Source organism: Anarrhichthys ocellatus, unplaced genomic scaffold (genome assembly GCF_004355925.1).
Source record: "Anarrhichthys ocellatus isolate YVR2014 unplaced genomic scaffold, GSC_Weel_1.0 scaffold69, whole genome shotgun sequence".
Taxonomy (NCBI): Eukaryota; Metazoa; Chordata; class Actinopteri; order Perciformes; family Anarhichadidae; genus Anarrhichthys; species Anarrhichthys ocellatus.
In genome coordinates, this window is record NW_022280099.1 from 398,047 (window position 1) to 419,664 (window position 21,618).

Consider the following 21,618-nt stretch of genomic DNA (forward strand, 5'->3'; position numbering starts at 1 on the left):
GGAAAGACAAACTCTTTGGACGTTTAGTTTAGTCCCAACCATTCTTCAGAATGTGGATAACTCCACATTAAAGTTTATTAAACTATTTTAAACTCAGGTCATGTCAAAGGAGAAAGTGACATCTTATTTAAATTTTTACCAAGATCACAGTAACTACTCAAACATTTATCTTCCTCAATACCCAAGCACATGAAGGTAGAATCCCTGACGGTATTTCAAGTGAAGTTAAGTCTGTTGCTCTAATCCAAACACTTTCTGGATTCCAACTTTAATGTGACTTCTTCTTTTTCCATTTGGCAAAAACAGGAAGCTCAGAAGAGACGAGTGGTAGATCATGTCATGTTTAGAGACAAGATTTAAAACATGATTTAAGAAAAAGACTGTCCAACGCAGAAAACAGTTTTCATGCCGTGGAAAAACACAAGTCGAGTCTTTCTTTCCTCCACGCCGGAGGCCCCGGTTGGGTAAACAACCTCCATGTCTCCATGGCAGCAGAGTGCTGCGAGCGGTGCAGCGATGATGCAAAAAACACCCTCGGCTCTGAATGTGGGACTTTACTTCGGCTCTTTTTCTGTGTGAGCCGGCGTTTGTAGAAGACAAACCGTGACGCACACAAGACACATCTGAGGATTACCAATGAATCAGGTTTTGATCTGGTGGTGTCATGGGCTCGGCACGGTTATCAGCCAACAAACAGCTCAGCTGTACAACGGACTGTGATGCTCATGTTGTCAGATGCCATGAGGAATTCAGACCAAATAGTGTCTCCTTGTTCTTGTGTTATTCGGTTCACAACGTGATGTCTGTTATCAAGGTTATTTTATTGGGTTGTTTGGTTTCATTCATATTTACTGGAGCGTTTTGTAAGAGTTGGATTAGTGGACAGATTCTTTCCATTGCTGTAGCTGCTGGTAAGGACACTGAGATAATGCTACCTAGCTTTTTTTTCTCCCTGCTGCTGGTGTTTATGCTAAGCTAAGCTAACCAGCTGTTGACTATTTCCCGAAATGACGATTTTTTTTCTCTTAATTTGTGTTTATTTTATTTGTTTATTCTAAATGTTGCATATCAATCCTCAAAGTATTAAATATGCTTGTGTTTACTTTATTTGCATGTAGAACAATGCCGTTGATGAAGATATCGCAAAGCTGGACCCTGTTTGACCAACAGCAGCTGCTCTTCATCTCAAACAGGAATACCTGCAAACCGATCGGGAGCATCAGGTTACGCCGTCTTCAGTCAGTTTGTCGTGACTGAATAAAACGCTCGTCTTCATCCTTTTGACAGCATCTCTTTAAATCTTACTCCAAAGTTTTTACTTCAGAAACTGACTGAGTGAAGATAAACGCTGCTGCTGAACTCACTACATGGCAGAAAGCTCCTCTGAATGTGTGCTGAGGTAACTCGGCTGATTAAAAAGAAAAACGATGGCTTACTTTTCAAATTTTTTTCCCAGCACCTGTTCCCCAAAACACATACGTTTCATTTGCGAGCACATGGGCCTATGATGGCCGGCCTAATGCTACCGTCTTTGCTCCCTTGAGCTTATTTGAGTTGCTCCCGTCCTCTGTGTGTTAGTTTGTGCTTGCAGCGTGGGCCAACGAGGGCCGAGCGCTGACAATCCCATGGCAACGAGCAGATAGTACACAGGTGCCAGTAAACAACATCGATGGAAGGTAAACCGGACCGAGCAGCTTTCTGAGTCTCTGTGTGTGTTTGGATGAAAGTGTGTGTGTGTGTGTGTGTGTGTGTGTGTGTGTGTGTATCTGAAGGGCTGTGGAGATAAATAAGTCCTCATTATGACTGTTACTCGTGAGTAAAATGTCACTTCAGACTTTCTCTACATGAGAGAAAGTCTTTCAGAGTCAACATTTCCTTCAGTATCTCCTTCGCTTTTTATTCATTCTGTGTGAGTCTCATTTATAATCGTTATCGAAGCGTATTTATGGAGATGAAAGTCTAATAATTGCCTTCCTAAGTCATTTACAAACGTTTTTTTATTTGGCATATCCTTCAATTTCAACGGATGATACATCCAGGATTAGTTAGATGAGAAGCCTCGACTTATTTTATATCTTGCACCCGGTTTCCTAAATGAACTGGGCGCTGGAGTATTTTGCAGGAAGAAACAGCGCATTTGTTGGGAACTAGTTTCAGCGGCAAATTAATCCACATTTTGAGTCAAAATAAACTACACATGAGGCTTTTTATACATTCGTTGTTAGTTTCTTTGCCATGAAGTTGTTGGTACAATGCAGAATATTTCACCAGCCTTAGGCAGTGGCCTTGACGGTTGCATTCCTTGACAATGGTTTGATAGACTGTAATGCAGGAAGTTTATCGTATTCTCGTGTTTCTTCTCCTCTGAAGTAGAACGGATCGGCTCACTGCCTGACGTGTAAAACGTTGTTTCTGTCACGGAGCTGCTCGCTGAACGGGGAGTTTCTTATGAAAAACTGCCGTCAGGGGTTTCGTGTCTTGTGGTCAAGGACCAAAAGCAGCCCGTGTCCTGCCAGAGAATTTAGAAAAAGCCCTAAATTTCCCAGACAAGAGAAGGATTTCCACCAGACTGAAGGTACAAGAGTTCAAGGTAACCTCTCCTGCCACCCCTCCTCACTCCCACACTGCTCTGCTGCGCGGATCCAAATCACAATTAAAAGGCGGCAAAAGCTCAAAGACTCTTTGTTGGGAAACAGTTGTGAGGGAAGGAGGTGACGTAGTCCGGGACTGTTTTACAGTGTGTCTTTACTTCTCGTGTGAGTGATAAAAGATATGAAACAACACTGATTTGTACAGTAATCATCACTTCAGAATAAGTTGAAAGAGACATTTAAATGACTTCATGAATTAAAGGTTGTAATATATATTTAGTTTGATATGGAGAATTAAAAAAAAAAAATACCTGCACCAATGATTCAATTCAATTAAATTACATTTATTTTTGTACAGCCCAAAATCACAAATTTGCTTCAGAGGGCTTTACAATCTGTCCACAGGACATCCTCTGTCCCAAGACCTCCTCAATGAGCAGGAAGTTTCATCCAAAATATGCAGAATGTGGCGATTCTGATGTTAGTGTCTGCCTGTAGTCCAATGCAGTAAAGCTCAATATTTTAAAAGTGTTAAAGCTGCATTGGTTGATTGATTCTCATTTGTGAGCAGAGGAACTGCACAATAAGCTAATCGGATGTGAAAAAAACAACATGGCGACGGCCGTAATCCAAGATGGCGACGGCCATTACGCGAAGATGGCGACGGCGAAATCGTCAAACTCGAGGCTTCATAACGGCAGTCCAAAAACCAATGGGTGACGTCACGATGACTACGTCCACTTTTATATACAGTCTGTGGTTCACACCAATTCAGGCGTGGTGGCTAAACCGCCGGTCCTTTCATTCATTTGAATGCGTGTATGCAGCGGTGGGGGACCACAGGGGTTGCCAGAAAAACACGTATAGCGTCCTGCTGCGAAAAGTTAAAAAACAATCAACTTTTGGAGGGACGCAACATGACATCACGCTGTGGGTGTCCGGATCACGTAACCGGCGACCCAGAGCTGTACAACCCTGCTATGACGGAACAAAAGCGTAAACTGTGCCGTTTAAAGTGACGCAACGCAACGCCGGCTTTGCTGTGAATGCGGCTTCATAGCAGGGAGACAGACCAAAGCTGTGCCGGCCGGCCATAATCTCCACTTTAATGAAACTAATGAATTCCAATTAAATGAAACACTGCTTTGATTTACTTTAATCCAAATTATTTCTGCTTTTTTTTTCGAAATAAATCTAGAACACAGAATTTAATTAGGAACCAGAAGAGATTTACAATTCAGGTCTGACTTGGAGCTCGTGAGTTTCCTCCTCCGCCCGATGAGATGATGCGTTTGGTTTTGCTCGATGCGCTCTGCTCAGCTCCTCTCTCTCTCTGGAGATATATAGCTCTTTATCGATGCTAATAATCCACCGGTCCCCTCCCGACTTAACCTGTGATTCACCTCGGAGTGCATGCAGCAGAAATATTCGGTCTATTACTGAAAGCGCTGGGAGTCCGGCCCGTTCTCCCCCCATCCGTCATTACAGCCGGAGCAGCCAAAGCACAGAGGGCCGATGAAGCTAATTCAGATATGATTAAGGGAAAAAAGAAATGTGGGCAAAGGATGAATCAACTCGCATTTACTAAGAATTTGGACTCCACATCGGCGCAGATACCCACTACATAGTCCGAACACGTGACACACACACATTTCCCAGTCTGAGGAGGAGGGCTCATCTCTCTCTCTCTCTCTCTCTCTCTCTCTCTCTCTCTGGTCTCTGTGCTACTGGATCAAAGGCTAAAGGAGAGGAGAGGGCACAAGAGGGAACGCACAGTTCCTCCCTTCTCTCAGGACTTCTTGTTAGAAAGGAAACGGTCCGCTGGTGCTTCCTCGCATTATCCAACATCATGCTGCAGTGTGTGTCCACAGCTATAGTACGGTGAATAGAATTATCAGAAGGTAATTGAAGTGGGGCAGAGAAAGAGTCCATGAATCAGGACATGTATTCTGTCCTGAGGACCGAATGAATGCATCATCTGAGGTAAACATACAGAGGGCAGAAAACAAAGATAGATTCTATCAGAACTCCATTTGTTCCCGTTTTGCTGCGTTCTCCTCCAGCCTGTTCTCTGCTTTATGTTCCTGCCGAGGGTTATGCTCAATACGTCACGTGTAAAGTATTCAAACATTCCTCAAAACAAACTTGCAGCTGCTGCAAGAGTTTGTGTTTATTTAACTTAGATCTATTTTTTTTCTGCAACTCAGTCCAATTTGACTTTGGGGAGAAAACTAATTCTAATTGAAAGAACTCATTATTTTATGTTAACAGCTAATTATTTGCACTTTATCCTAAAACAATGAACATTATTATGAACATGAACTTAGTTTAGATCAACACTTGCTATTGATTTTAATGTATAAGATCCTACAAGCAAGATGTCAAAGACAAGTCCAAAATGTAATCTTGATGTAGACATCGGGAGACTTAAACCTCCCCTGAGGTCTGATGTGGCTCCTCTAAGTTTTAATTGCTGGTTTTGCATCGCATGAAGCAGGTTAGAGCAGTAAAGGTAGAAGACACCGTGGGCTGGGACGGCATCATCAGCCGTAAGCCGCCGTATGAGAGCAGTGCAGGGCGGCGGCGATTGGCTTGTGGGACACAACAGCATGGGCGGATCATGAGACAATCGGCCCCCATGGGGACAGACATGCAGAAGCCCCAATCACCCCTCCTGCCTAGGAACAAGACACACACACTTTATAGTTGTGTAGCCTGTAGTTGCAGTTGTTTTGTGACTGTTTGAGGTCATTTTGAATTCTGAATTCCTGAATCTCTTCCTGGTCTCTTTGAATAACTTTTTGCAGGTGAAGGCCAGAGGGGCCCCTGACACTTTGGGCCCCTGGGTAGGTGCCGGTAGACCTGTTCAGTGATCCATCCAGAAACTCACATGCACGTGTGGCCAGAGAGGCTACGTAAACAAAGCACACACAGAGGTAGACTGAGTTCATCCTCTGTTCAACATTACTCCACTAAATCTTCACACAGCAAACAGCTGTTTGATGCTATATTCATCTTCTGAATTTGGAATATAAGACCTTGAAGGTCATGGAAAAATTGTTATGACAGCTGATAAAAAGGTGAATATTAATTTCTGGTCTGTGACAGGACAGGAACACTGGGCTCCTGTGTGAAAGTCAGACACTACTTCCTATCTCGGCACTAAACACTGATATTCTATGGATGTGATTCCTTGAGGTCATCGCATTGAAACGACTCGATGAAAGATGGTTTTCAGATACACACAACATCGTTCATGTGTGTAGTGATGGAGGGCACAGTTGCAGCTTCCAGCTCCACCTGGTTTTGAAGCAAATACTTTTCTCTGTTCCATCTTCTGGGCTAGAAGGGCAGAAAAGCAGGTTAGGAGAGGAGTCACTGTTAGTATTACAAATATTCTGCACCTCCGTTATATTCTTACAGGCCAGCATTGACGGTAGACTTTCAGCAAAAGTGCAAAAATCAGTCTGACTTACCCTTTTGTCACTTTATCGTGGCCTTAGAAACTATTTTGAAAATGTCAAACAAGCTTTGCAATTCAGCTGAGTTAAATGATCACATTTCAGCGGTGAAACCCTGAACCTCCTGACCACCCTGGCTGCATGCAGATTATGAAATAAAACAGGGTGACCTTATAGCGGCGAGAGGAGTTTAGAAAATATAAATCAATGGTGGAAATCGAATCAAAAGGGCCATCTAGGCCTGTAAATCCTCCCAGACACGGCAGTTAGAGCCACATCACAGTAACATCTCACCACACAGACTTCAATCTCTCACTGAGAAGCTTTATTCTGATCATATCTCCTCCGTTTAAATAAACATCACAAACATCACACCCACAAACAGAAAGACTCAGCAGAAGATGAAAATGATGATGCTACTTTTCACTGGTTTGTTGGTAAACTAAGCACAGGTCAGATAAACTAGAGAGGGGAGTTGTGGTATAAAACCCCAGAACAATGATTTTGATGTTTGAGGCTTTACAGGCACTGCTGTACATTGGCTACTCCAAGTGGTAGCAAGTGGTAACTGTTAACCTCTGTTAACACACTGAATCATCAGAAGATGAACTCCAGTCAGTGTGTTCATGTTCACTAACTCGACCAGTCTGAGATGTTTCCTCTGAGACCACGCGAGACAGTAGAAGAGTAGACAGACGGAGCAGCGAACTTCTGAAAAGACTCATTACCTGACAACAACAGGAGTCACATGTACATGCAGTGATGTAAACTGCTGACTCACTCATTTAAAAAACAAATATATGTATCATTATCTAAGTGCCTGTTTGGTCCTCTATGCTGAAGTTTGAGCTTTTGTCTGTCGCATATCATTTTTGGACCCGGAGGCTCTCTGACAATAACATTTTAAATGAAATTAAATTGTTTGAAGAAATGCTAAGATTTCCAATCTGTCACCGTAACGAACAGCGTCCTCTGTTATCAACATCTCCGTGTGTGTGTGTGTGTGTACCAGTACACATGAATATGAACACTTGCAATGCAGCACAACTATTACCAGAGTTGGATCAACACCAACAATGTAAAGAAATATGTTGCATGGCTGTTATATTAGACTGCATTCAATTGCACCGATTTGTTATTTTGTATTTTTTAACTAACTCCCCCACAAGAAGCTACCGTCTTTATGCCGACTGTGGCCGCTAAATTAAATTCGGATAAATAGAATGCGGTGACTGAGTGTTTGCTTCTCATTCGAGGTTTTGATGTGTTGGTTTGTGTTTGTTTAGAGAGGTCATCACTGTGTTATTACGTTAAACCTGAGCTCCTGGTCTGCAGTGTTATTGATCCATTGAAATATATGTTGTTTATTTTTGGTATCACCTTAGTTGATTTTGGATAGATTGTGTTCACAGGCCGGCCCACATGTTCTATGACATTGGTGGACAAAATAACAGAAACTTTGTGTATGGTGAAAACAAGAATATAATATTATGAAATGACCATTAATAAAAGACTACCAGAGGACCGACTGCAGACTCCAGGCTCACTATTGCTGTAGTTTGTTTTGATTGAATGAACTGCTCATTAGTGAGTTGGTAGTGTGTGTATGCACCATCAGATCAGACGGTAGGGGCCCTACAGCCTTGTAGAAGGGCCCCAAGTTAAAAATCAATGTTATTATATTTCATACATGGTGGATTTCAAATACAATTTTTGCACGGTCTACACAATAACAAAGAGTGAGAGAAACAGCTGCCCTGACTCGTATAATATGACGCTGACTATAAACGGAACAACAATAAACAGAAAACAGCTGTGGATCCACATAAAGACCTACAGTGTATATATCTTATTCTTCTTATCGTGAGATCAGTGCTGCTTACAGTGACTCAGATGCTATAAACTGTAACACAAGAAAAGATGAGTCTTGTCCAAACCAAAGATCAGCAGCATGGAACACGTTGCGATGTTTTATCTCAGCTGTCACGCGTCCGTTTGGCTCTTTTCTCTTTGTTTTAAATTGACTCCAGTTTTATAAGAACATAAATGTCCTCGGTGGATACATATCGTGCTTTCAGGCCCTTTGGCCCCAAGTTGTTTTGATCGTGTTCCATCGCTTTTAATCATTAACTCCAAGCGGATGAAGGACGCAGGGGAGTCACAGCGGGAACAAGTTCTGATCTATAAATTATTATTCAACTATTATATATTGTTATGTATGTCAAACGTATAATGAGGGAGAATGAACATGTTTACATGCATGTTTACTCTCGGGGTGTTCACATCATATTTTAGTGAAAGTTTCTGACCCTCCTCCCGTGCGCAGCGCTGCTGGGCACCTCTCCAAAAAAGGCGTGGCCAGTGACGTCTCCAAAATCGACCAAACCTTAAACCTGGCACTTGGAGAACCGGGGAGGGCGCGAGGGAAGATATTAATGACACGCCGCCGGGAATGGAGACGCTCTTGTGAGGAATAACGCGGAGGAATAATCGCGATGTCCGTTTGTAGTTTCACTTTCACGCGTCACGGGTCTTGCTTTTCCTGCAGCAGCGAAGGCGCTGAAAACCGACAAAAGTCCAAAAACTAACAGCTGATCTCTTCATCCCCGCCTGCAACAGAGACTCAGGTTTGTGACACCAAAGACTGTGTTTTTCATTTATAACTTTTCCATTTAGAGAAGCGGAGAGTTTGACTGCGATGCGTTGTAGAGTTGACGTGAACAGTGGCTTCCACTCCGACAGGTGCTCGGTTCCTGAAGGCATGAGGTCTGGTTCAGCTGTACAACCCAACGCGGTGCTCTGCAGCTTTTACAGTATTCATCTGGGGAGTGATTTTGGTGAACTTACTGTAGAACGTGCAAAAGGTACATTTGTGTAGAAACTGATTTTTCATATAACTGCAGGTGTGTAAATATTAACCCGAACCCACCCAGGAATACAGGTTCATAAAATCAATCCATAACCAACACACTTGTATGATTTATATAGTTTATTCCAGCACCAATAGGGAAATGCATATTGATATGATAATGTTTTGTGTGATAAAAGACGCCATAAAGCTCCACAGAGACCAGAGATGTTGACGGAACAGTCTCACCAAAAACAAATCCATTTGGGGGTTCTGGATCCTTTAATGGTGCCACACAATCATCCTCAGCAGATGAGGTTAAATTGTCCATATTTATCAACACTTTTCTTCCATGTTACCTTAAAACACAGAGTAATATTTCTACATATTACAGTGAGTACCGTTTTATATGGCTGCATCTTCTTCAGTGTCTCAGAGTCGGGCACCACCAGCAAAATGGAAAAATACTTTTTTATTACAATTTTTTGTTTCACTTTAGAGACCTTAGCCCAGTGACAACATGCATTTATGAAAGATTCGGGACAATTGCAGGGCTGTAAATGCTGATGCCGATGTTTTATTTCCAATTTCAGAATCTTAAATCCACAAGACGTTGAGTGTTTTCTGACAGAATCTTACTTGTAAAGGATTGAAAAGAGTGTGTGACAGCTAGAACCGTTTTTAATGAGGATCGTTTTATGTAAGGAGCGTCCTGCAAAGAACTAGTTGTAAAATATATATATATATATATATATATATATATATATATATATATATATATATATATATATATATATATCCCATTTCCATTGCATCTAATATCCCAGTGCAGCCAAATAAGGACGACAGTTCCATCCAGGATCTCTCTGCCTCTGCACACTTTGTGCTCTGCTTCAAATCTTCCTCTGCAGCTGATGTGCATCCAAGGTATGAAAAAGTTAGCAAACCACAAGACAGCAGGATTTAAAACATCCAATCCGATCGGTCAGTTTTCCTCACAAAAGAAGTTCATATTCATTCGATTCCTTCCATGAACTTCAAAAAGAGACTTTTCATGTGTTTTTTTTAATTTGAGATTTTTATGAAAACCTCCCTGCAGGCATTCACATGAAGTTCCTTCACAGTTATTTACAACATTGCTGTCTTTTTGTTTTTTTACGGGGATATTTGGTTTGCACTCTAATCTTTTGACTCCGCTGGTGATTATTTTATCTCGACAACAAAAGGGACCCTATCTGCTTCTGCTCCCCGTGCTCTGCATGCCAGTGAGGATGTGAGCCTGTCGCCCTCCTCTCCACAGCCTTGACACTGCTTACGGTGTAATCACAATCTGGCTGTTGCTGTAAATACCAGATTCCCTTTTTTTTTTTCCACTTGCGAATAACTGAGCTGAGGGGGAGTCAAAAGTATATGTGTGTGTGCGTGGAGGGGAGGATGGAGGGAAGTCCTGCCGTTACCAGAAATACAAAGTTGGAGTCTTAAGCACATCCCCTTCCGTTCTCCGGGTTTCACCCACGTTGAAAAGCATTCCAACCGGCCGGCGCCGGAAAAAAGTTGTCAAGGTCACGCTGCTCGACAATTCCAGATACCTCCTCCGCTCCATCCACAGGTCGTCCATCACCCAAAGATACCCGAGTACAGAGTGTAACTCAAACACGTTTGTTTCCTCACCGCGGTCACCCTCATTTGGTGTTTCCAGGCAGGTTAGCCAGCAGAGGGAGAGGAGGGTGTCGTGCCTCAGTGGTGGTGCAGTCACTGTGAGCAGCATCGGGGTGTAATCGCACTAAACACGTCGAGCGCTGCTCCTTTGATCTCTGGAGCGCTCTCTGTATCATTCAGGTTGTGTTGCAGCAGTTAACCGTGCACCTGAAAAGGTGCCAGACCTCTGCTGAAAACGGATGTCATTTGAGCCACTTTTGCTTCTGCAGTAGATTTCAGAAACGTTGCACATAAAGCTCTGTTGGTCAACGTGAACTTGATGAAAACCGTGGGATGGTCACTGATGCTCACAGCTGCTTCCTGCTGTGATCCTAAAGTACTGTTCCACTAGTTCTGCATGTGGAACCTTGACTTCTTGATGTTTAACACACTCCAGTACAGAGCTGAAACAATGCCAGAAACACTAACCGGCAACTACTTCAAGCAGAGGAACCCTTCTCTAATTCCTGCTTCACTGTACAATCTCAGATCCAACGCAAAGGAATCGAAGAGACATTTTCTCAGCCGTTTATCTGTAAGTTTAGTCAACGTGTTTGTATCTTAAGTTGGGAAAAAGTAAACTGTAAGACAAAAAATGTAGTCTGCATCGGATAAAACTATCACTGTTCCATGACATGATACACTTTTCTGCAGACTGCAGGGGAGGGGGGATGTTATATTGTTTTTTTGGTGATTTGAGGACTTGGGTTGATGTTGAGGGGGTTTGTTCTTCATTGTTTCTTAGCTCCATTATAGCTGCCTAAGTGTTGGAGGCGTAGTGACACTGTCAGTGGATGTATTTGTTGTTTGAGAGCTTGTTTTACATTTCAACTGTTGTGACCCAAAGAACTTTTAACAGCTGGCGGCGCATGGAGGTCAGACATGGTTCTACATCAACGAATCCTTTTCTTCACGATATAAGAAACATTGCGACACTTACACCTTACGGATGGGCGATGCAGATCGCTGACGTAAACAAATGTAATGCCTACGTTACTTTAATCGTTCAGCTGCTGCAGATAATTCTGGTCATGTTGCTGCAAAATACTTCCCAAAAACACACTTCTGAGCTGTGCTACTGCAGCTGGTGTTGGTTTACGATGGTATATTGGTTCTTTGGACAATGATAGGTTATTGGATGATGTCACAGTCTGCTGATATAATTCATTGGCACGTGATCGATAAGAGACCATCTTTTTGCCCATTTAACACAATCTGTTACGTTCGACTCACTAAAAACTACAATAATATGATTTTACAATTGTATTACTGGGCTCTTCCAGACATTTAATGTATTCTTTTTAATGAAAAATAGCCCTATTGTTGTTGAAAGTCTGGTTGCTGGTCAATGCTGATGAGCTTGTCCACCTTAAACGTCAGTCCACCTTAAGTGAGCCTGAGCTGAAGTTGTTTCCAGCATCACTTTGATGAGCAGGCGAGTGACGAGCAAGACGTTTAGGAAGGAGGTGCACTTGGAGAGAAATGGTGAATGCCATGGAAATTTCAAAATAAAGTCTTGACTGAAAGATGATATGTGTTGGTGTTACTATCTTTGCGTTGTTGATATTGGATTGGTGATCATTGAATTGATACGTTGAGCCAGATTGACGGATCGTTAAACCCCCAATGTGTGCAGGGAAAACCAGATGTTCACAGCCCAATGCTGGAGTTTCAGGTGTCAATGATCTATCGCCAATAAAGACATTTGAATTTAAATGGATAAAATACGTTTGTAATACGGATGCTCTCTGATGCCAAAACTGTTTTAAAATGTCCTTTGGTTTAATCAAAGACTTTCATGTTGGATTCTGTTATTCCACAGTATTGTTGTTTGCATGTAGACGAGACATACCTGTCTGCAGGTAGACGGTGCAGCGGCAGTGACGGGTACAATTACTCCAAATGGAGACGCCGTAATCAGCCTGTCGATGCTGCTGAAGCCTCTCACCGCTGGGCTCTTCCCGCTCCCTTGTAATCTGTCCACCTCTTCAATTCCACACAGCTCTGCTCCTCCAGCAGCAGCTCCTTGTTGGCTTTGTGAGGCTGAGCGACTGGAGGAGTTGGGGCTGGCTAATGGTTTTTTCTGTGGGGGGTCTTTGTGTTTCGGTATGTGCTGCTGGCTCGAAGCCCCGTTAGGAGAGGAGGGCTCCATTCTCCTTTTGTACGCAAGAAATAAACAGGTTTTTTAATATACCGGCCTGCAAACCATGCTCTCTCCGGTGGAACGTATTGTATTTTCATTCATGTTCCTGTCATGTTTCATGCAACTCACTCGTGATATTTCATTGTTGCTGAATCCCGCTTTGTTAAAGCCCGAAGGCAACGTGCGCCCTCTGGAACTTTTCATGTGGCCGTGTTAAAACTGATGTTTTTAAAGTGCAGCTCCAGAAGAAGAGATTTGTATTGGTGAAGACAGACAGACTTTGACCTTATCTTCTATCTTCAAACATATTGTTGCAGTGTTAAGAGAGTATTTGATGGGCTCTCTCTGCAGGGTGTAACAGGTGTTTCATTGTTCATTCATGAATCACAATGGAGTGCCAGTTTGTTACAACATCTTTGGACTACACTTAGAAATACATGTAATAAAATGTACAAATAACACATCCAGCATGTATAGTTATTGCACAGACAATTTTTAAATTTGCCAGAGTAGAAAAAGTTCAATTTAAAATATTACCAAGTTTGTAAGCAACCATCAACCAGGAAGGTCAGTATTAGTATCTTCCCTTTGGAGAAGCTGGAACCAGAGAACGGTTGACATTTGTGCTTGTAAAGGGAAAGCTTAAATAATGAGTCAAGTTGACCCAATTCAGCGAAAAAGCCTCTCCGAAGGGTTACACGACGAGATAACAAGTCAACTTTCAATATTGCCATTTCCCGATTTGGATTTGTGTGAAAAACATTGCTGTGTTTCAGAGGATTTAAATATGAAGGAAAAAGCCCACACACTGTGTTGTTTACTGCTGGTATTTACATGATAGTCCTCAGGTCTATCAATAAGCATACCAACAGTACATTGTATATTGGTACAGTATACATAGATGTTTTTGTAGATACATTTAAATATCTCTTGTGGAGACGAAGCATCAGCTCTGTAGGCCTGTTCGTTTAAAGATTGGTGATAATATGCAAATTTTTGGTGGAATAAAAGAGAGGGTTGCATTAAGACAGCGTCCTTTGACCCTTGCCTGCCTGCTGGTTTGTCATGGAAGGCTGCCATGAACACCAGTCTGTCCAAAGTCTCAAACTTAGGTTAAACGTTCTGACAAAACACTTTTTTAACACAGTCGATTGGTAAAAGCCCAACGCTGCCCGCAGAAGTAAGTGAGGCGTTAAATCTTTTCGATGTCTTTTGACTCATTGTGCAGGTTTTCTTTAAGCTTTGGTTGGTGAAATGTTTATGTTTCAGGCTCTTTAAGCAACCTGTTACTCACAAACTGTAAATGTAATTATATAAATCTACACTGAGTGTTTACATCTGAGAAGGTATTAAGGTAGTTAGTTTTACTATAATTATTTCTATTATTGTGCATTTTGTTATTCTCAAACAGTTTATTATAGACATAAAGCCAGTCTGTAGAATCCACCCCCTGTTTAGTTGCCTGTTTTATAAACCTTGATGATGTTAGTTCAGCTCTTAAAGTTCAATTTTCTTGGTCACAATAACATTTTCCTGCCACAGTCTATGTAATTAACGGGCAACACTGGTGGTCAGTCTCAGTCGATTCTCAGTGTCTTCCAGACTTATCCGACAGTGAAAACAGTTGATCTTATCTGATGTTAGCAGCATTTCAATTCAGGGGAAGACTTCAACCATAGAGCCTCAAAGAAAACCAAACTAATGGTGCGAGTCACTTGAAATGTTCCATGATACCAGAGTTTACAGTACAAGCTGTGATGTTTAATATCAACACATGATGGACAACTGACAAAACTGTTTTAAGTCAATAGCAAATATATGCTATATGTAAATGAATCTGTTATCCCTGTGATTAATGACATGTTTGGACTGGCCATGTGATCAGCACACAATTGCTTGTGGGACACTGCAGAGGACACGTGGCTTGTGTCCTCCAAAATGAGGTTAAACAAGGCTGCAGTTGTCCGATGGATTCAGGGGGGGTGCGTTTTTTTAAATGGGACTAACACGTTGGCCTGTTTTGACATTTTCAGTCTAGAAAAGACCTGAGATCCAGCCCCTAAATTAGTCAAATTCGTGGCATGTATTCAGAGTGAACAGGTAAATCAGTGCATTGTTTTGTTTAAGGCCACTTTGACATGACATGTGTGATGCACATGTTGACTATTGATGTGATTGACCTTGCGACTGTTTGGCATGGTGTCTCCTGTCCACTCTGCAGTCACTTCACAAACTTCAATGCTTCTTTTTCTGCCTTATGATTAAAGCAGACGGCAACCTCCGGTTCTGAAGAGCGAAGCCAAAACCTGCATTGTCTCTAGTGTCCACCAGGGGGCGACTCCTCTGGTTGTATAGAAGTCTATGAGAAAATGACTCTACTTCTCTCTTGATTTATTACCTCAGTAAACATTGTAAACATGAGTTTATGGTCTCAATCTCTAGTTTCAAGTCTTCTTCACTACAGCATGATGTTCATTTAGTACATTATGGTCCATTTAGAGTCAAACAGACCATAAAGCAGGGGATGCTTTAGGGCAGGGCTACACAGTGATTGACAGGTCTCTACCAGAGACGTATACAGTGTCTCTACGTCACTCCTCCTCAGTCCAAATATGGTCACTTCCTGTTCACTGGTTGCAAAAAAAGAAGATGGCGACGGCCGTAATCCAAGATGGCGACGGCCAAAACACCGAAATCAAGGCTTCAAAGTCGCTGCCCACAAACCAATGGGTGACGTCACAACGACTAAATCCACTTCTTATGTACAGTCTCTGTGTAAAAGTAACTCCTTAAGGTGAAACTGTTACTTTTTATCTCTTACAAAAAAAGTTGAATTCATAAGCAACAAAATGTACCTTTTGCTCAATGCAGTACACAGGTGTTATTAGCTTTTGGTGGCTATCGTCACTAAGCTTTAAATATGCTGTGTAAGTGGCATTACGAAGTCAATTTTTTCATTAATCATCCTATAATCCTATAATAAATGGAGATAAAAAATACCCTAAACCTGCAAACTTCCCAGACATCTCAGCTGTATGTTCCTGCTAGTGATTCTTGGTGTCAAGAGGTTTACTGTGCAGAGCTGCCGGCTTCTTACACTGATTAAACAGCTGATGGCTTCTCTGGCAGAGTTTGGTTACCGTATAAGCTGCGTGAGGTCACACAGGTATTTATATTCTGTGTCTGGAACAAATGTTCATAGTTTGAATACACGGTTAATGAATACAGAGCTGTTCTCGTCACCTTTGACACGGTAAGTAAACTGTTGCTTCATTGAACCTGGCTCATCAAAGAGTGCACCAGCTTAATACAATAACTGGTCCTCACAAAGGGCTGTGGAAACATCTGACCCTTTCTGGACTTCACCTGTGCACAAATCTCAGATTAATGATTTCAATTACTAAGGAGCCCCAGGATTTTTACAAAAAACAAGATTTCTTTCATAGACGGCACAAAGTCGATGGTACTTGTGCGAGGACACCTTTTGTATTTTTCTCCTGAATCTCTCCCTTAAATTTTTCCTGTGAGGCTTTTTTGTAGAGAGGTCTAACTTGGTTTTATTATACCTTTGTAAATGCACAAACCTGTAATAAATTTCTCATTTGAGCTTTATGAAGAAGTGCATGTTCATGATATATCGGGAGGTGGTCAAGGAGAAATGGTCCTGGTTACTTTTGTGCTTTAGTATGTAACTGCATTGAAACAATCATCAAACGAAGTTAGGTTTAGTTTGACTTTTTCACAAACGACAACAATCAGTGCTCGCTGACAGTGTGAATGAACGTTGTGCATGACTTGTAGATAGTTAGACTCATGGCACCCAAAGTACCATCTCCAGCTTTTTGTGGGGCCGAAGCTACAAACCTGTAATTAAATTTAAATTTGGCCCCTGGTTCTTTCGGTTTAAATGCAGGAGATGTCCTTGAGTTCCCAGAAGGGTTCCTGGAATAGTTCCTTTTGTGGACACTGGGCAATAAATGTGTCTTGTTAAAGCTCGTTTTTATCAGATCTTGTCCACACGTGCTTCAGCAGGATCTCATTTGACCCTCTGACTGTGATGCACTCAGCAAAGACAACATCCCATTATCTTGTGTTTTCATGTGGACGCTCAAGGGTCCTCGCACAATAGCAACGCAGCCTGTTAACTCCCAATGAACTGAGCTCACAACTGAGTCGCAGCAGACTTCTAAAAATCTGACTTTTTAACCCAGTTTTAATTTGTATGTTTGTTTTTTTACCTCAAAATCCCCTGATCAGTGCTTAGTGGGATCTGGTAAATTGACTGTCTGTGTGTTTGTCATGTAGCCTTTGTTGTTGTTGTTGTTGTTGTTGTTGTTGTTGTTGTTATTTAAATCTGGATTTCATATTTTAACCACAGTATTTCTCCCCCTCTACCACAGGACTCGTCTTCACTAGAACATGCAATAGAGGAACCAGCTGCCCCATCATATTCATCATCACTGTGAAGGGTAGATTCCCTCTGACATGGCCTCCTCCCCCAGACTGGATGCTGACCCGTTACCGCTGCTTCAGCTACAGGAGGTGGACTCCAGCAAATCCTCGGAGAGGCCGAGCTCCCGCGTACTCCTGCCCGCCGTGTACAGCCCTTCTCTGGGCATGGACAGCCAAACGGTCTGCATCCCCTCCCCGTACACGGACAATAGCCACGAGTACAACCACGGCCACGGACCTCTAACCTTCTACAGCCCGTCTGTGCTGAGCTATGCCAGGCCGGCCATCACTGACAGCCCGTCATCTCTGTGCTCCCCTCTTAGCCCATCAGCCTTCTGGCCCTCCAATAGCAACCCCAACATGCCCTCTATGACTCTGCGCTGCCCTCAGCCTCTCGTCTACAATGAACCCAGCCCACATGCACCCTGGCTGGAAGCCAAAACCCACAGCCTGGCCAGCAGGTAGGTTTACTGTCACTGATCCATGGATGGATAAAGTATAGCAATAACTATAAATGATAATAAATTGTTTGGTGAGTGCCAGTTGGTGAGTGTGAGGGGTAAATGGTCAGAAATTGAAAACCTTCTGCCATTACTGTTCTCTAAATGGACCTCTAGAAGCCAAGAAGCTTTGTACCCCGGCTGTCATAAAACGCGTTTTGAGGCAAAAAACAAAATGTGGCTTTGTGTTTGGATTGGAGTAGCCTACTTAGAACTGTGCAGTCCAATCTAAGTATGTGTCCTGGTTTGGCTGCAATCTTCACTGAATTCTGCTGGTGTGTGCTTTTCATGTGCGACTAGTTCGTTGCAAGACTTCCATAGTATCTTTAAAGGAGCTGTATTTGACCCTCTGAGCATCAATATAGCATCAAACAACTATTTGCTGTCTACAGATATAGTGGGGTAGTGTCTACATGAGCAGAGAATGAAGTCTCTATTCCTCTGTGTGTGTTGTTATCAAAGCTTCTCCTTGCTTTTTTTGACATAGCCGGGCCGGCAGAGCATGCTTTTAGTGCATGTAAGTGCACGCGAGCATGTCCCACCGGTTAGCTCACGGCCGCCGCTCTGCGCTGTTCTCATACGGCAGTTACAGCTGATAACGCCGTCGTGACCGACAGCGGCGTTGTGGAAGCGTAGCGCCCACTCTCCGGTTCTCCCTCAGGTTAAAAACGGTCCGCTCTGTCAGCACTTTAGATGCAGTTAGCGCTGTTAGCGATGTTAGCTATGAGCTGCCGTGTCGCTGTAGGCCTGTTGAGAGGCAATCGAAATGCTTCCAATGTTGCATCTCATCACAAGTCAAAGTTATAATAATACCTAGATAAATAAATCAGGATTAATGAACATCAAACACAAAGTGAACTTCAACCACTAAAGATCAGATAAAACCTGATTTCCAGCTTGTGCTAACGGGCTCATGACAAATGGTAGCATGCAGAATAAAATCGTTGGATTTGCCAGTATTCTTGGACACTATTGTACCACATTGTAATGCAAAATAAGAGTGGGGGAGTGTCGTGCACATGCTTTAAAAACAATGGGAGACTGTGGTGGAGGGACAAAGGCTGTAATGACACCAGAGAGAGATGAAATGCTAAGGTGGTTTAAGTATTCTTCAGCTAAGATGTCCATTGGATGATAGGAAAGCCACACAGACTAGTGAAATTGTTGGAGTTGAAACCAGAGGCTGTATATTAAGTGGATGTAGTCATTGGGAGTCACTCGTTGGTTTGTGGACTGCCGCTGTGAAACCTGGAGTTCGGCCATTTTGCTGTCATCATCTTGGAATGCGGCCGTCTCCCATCTTTGCTTGTTTGCAACCGATGAATGGAAATTACCATATTTGTAGCAGTAACAGTTGATTAGGGATTTATCTCTTGCTCCGTAGTTGTACTTTATATTTAGTCGTGATCTGTGCTACTGTACCAGTTGGTAATCATAATGCCACTGGCCATGGATGATGGGTATTTAAACAGCCATTATCTTTCAGTGATGGGAGCTGTGCAGTTGACGTGCTATGCGGTTGTGAAGACGTTTTCAGAAGAGAGTAAACCTGTTGGAAGACTAATGACGGGTGGATGACAGGCTAAAATTCCAAAATGTCAAGTTGTCCTCTTTTCCACATAGTCTGTGTTTCTTCCTGCAGCTCCATCATCAGCTGTAACAAGCCGCTGGGGAAGAGATCCGGAGAAGGGTTGGAAGGCGTGAACTCCTCCTTGTGTTCATCTGCAGCGGGGAAAGCCGACATGCACTTCTGCGCCGTGTGCCACGACTACGCCTCGGGGTACCACTACGGAGTGTGGTCCTGTGAGGGCTGCAAGGCTTTTTTCAAGAGGAGCATCCAAGGTATCGAGTCTTTCTGTCCGTGATTATTCCCCGTCTATTCTCGCTCTGCTCCTCAAGTAATTCTGCAGTACGTCTTTTCTTTCCCCTCTCAGGACACAATGACTACATCTGCCCCGCCACAAATCAATGCACTATCGACAAGAACCGACGTAAAAGCTGCCAGGCCTGCCGCCTCCGTAAATGCTACGAAGTGGGCATGATGAAGTGCGGTAGGTGCTCCCCTGTTTAATTGGGGTCCTTGATGTTTTGTCGTCTTGCAGCTGTGAAACGACTTCAAGCACTGAAAGTGAAAAGGTGGAGAGTGTTACCCGTGTGCTCATTATGGCATTATGAACTTCTGTAAACTCACAGGATGGGAACCACTTAAATACCGATGTCTGATCATTTCCCAGGATGGATGTAGAGATCCAGCATATTGTCTACTTCTAAGCTTGAATAGTAAACATTTTAGAAATTATTTCTACATGGAAAGCCAGCTGAAAGTCAGGCTCTTTTTCCATTAGTCGTAAAGGAAAAGTTGCGATGAGAAGATGAATACCACTCTCATGTCTGTAAATTAAGTATCGGGCTACAGCCAGCCACAGATTAGCGTAGCTTAGCATGAAGACTGAAAGCAGGGGAAAGCTGCTTCTCAGCCTCTGTTCAGATGTCACGAAATCCACCTACTGTAAAGCTCACTAGTTAACATGTTATATCTTGTTTGTTTAATCAAAAATAACAACAACGTGAAAATCCTCTCGCAGTCGACCAGTTTCACAGATTTCCACCACAGGAGGAAAACGTCTTCACTTGGCTCTCTGCTCCTTGAGGGTCATGGGTTTATACTCTATCTTAAAGTGGAAACAGACAAATTAGCCGTAAATAAAGCTTTCAGTTTCCAGGAGATCGTACCCGGTGGCAGACGGACTACATGGTGAAAGCGAGGCTTATATGGAACAGATTTAAACACTGATGGCGTCATTGTTCTATCGCTATTAAATCGTGCAAAGTTAAAACAAAAAGATGCTCTATTGACACTTTATAAACGCCTCGCAACAGAAACGATAAAACAAAACATTTTATGTCTGCAATTAATTCCTAGTCAAGAGTGCTGACGTCTTGCTTCGCGTAGATTTGTCTAGCTGATTCCAGACGGTGGCCCTCTGCCCTTGAATGCAGCAACTTTGGCTCCACAGATTTCCAGGAAATTTTGGCTATCGCTATTTGTGAGAAGTAGTCTCTGACCTTGAGATTTCTTTTAAGTGTGTCATATTTTACGTCATGACACATTGAGTTGTGTTGATTACTCTGTGAATCTGGTCTGACCTTGGTTGTAACGCTGCAGCGGTGCTGGGAACCAGGCCTGTCCGCACATGTCTAAAGTGAGAAAAGAGTGTTGGATTGTGTTTGTGGATGCCTTTGCTCGACTGAAGGCACCGAAACCAGCTACCAGTGGACTCAATGGTCCAGTATCCAATGCATCTACGTTTTTAAGAATCATAGTGGATTTAGGTTTTGAAGCTGTTAGTAGCCACTGATATGAGCTGCTGGACATGAAACTGTCATCTTACATACATCGCATGTCTATTTCTCTTGCTGTCTTCATGCACCAGGTGTAAGGCGTGAACGCTGCAGCTATCGAGGAGCCCGACACCGCCGCGGTGGACTCCAGCCTCGGGATCACTCAGGCAGGGGTTTGGTCCGGGTGGGGCTGGGTTCTCGGGCCCAGCGGCACCTCCACCTAGAGGCACCTCTCGCCCCGCTCGCCCCGCTCCCTCAGGCGAACCATGCGCACCACTCGGCCATGAGCCCAGAGGAGTTCATCTCCCGCATCATGGAGGCGGAGCCTCCGGAGATCTACCTCATGGAGGACCTGAAGAAGCCCTTCACCCAGGCCAGCATGATGATGTCCCTCACCAACCTGGCAGACAAAGAACTGGTGCTCATGATCAGCTGGGCTAAAAAGATCCCGGGTAAGATCCAAATCCCGGCTTGATATGAATCCTTATTGCAGGACTGAGCCTCTTCCAACAAATCTAACCTCAGGCCACGATCGTGTGTGTGTGTGTGTGTGTGTGTGTGTGTGTGTGTGTGTGTGTGTGTG

General features: G+C 43.1%; 1 protein-coding gene across 2 annotated transcripts in view; it reads left to right on the forward strand.

The window, feature by feature from the left end:
* The first annotated feature begins 8,455 nt into the window (after positions 1–8,455).
* The window catches only part of esr2b (estrogen receptor 2b), a 24,328-nt gene continuing 11,165 nt past the window's right edge, over positions 8,456–21,618 (forward strand). Inside the window, exons 1-5 of one of the 2 annotated variants that reach the window (XM_031873163.1) lie at positions 8,456–8,679; positions 17,142–17,654; positions 19,336–19,535; positions 19,628–19,744; positions 21,128–21,487. In XM_031873163.1, the coding sequence (XP_031729023.1) occupies positions 17,227–17,654; positions 19,336–19,535; positions 19,628–19,744; positions 21,128–21,487 (1,105 nt within the window). In that variant the 5' untranslated portion in view covers positions 8,456–8,679; positions 17,142–17,226. Of the gene's footprint in view, positions 8,680–13,712; positions 13,922–17,141; positions 17,655–19,335; positions 19,536–19,627; positions 19,745–21,127; positions 21,488–21,618 lie in introns of those variants that run through there. The other variant, XM_031873164.1, reaches the window with a different exon arrangement.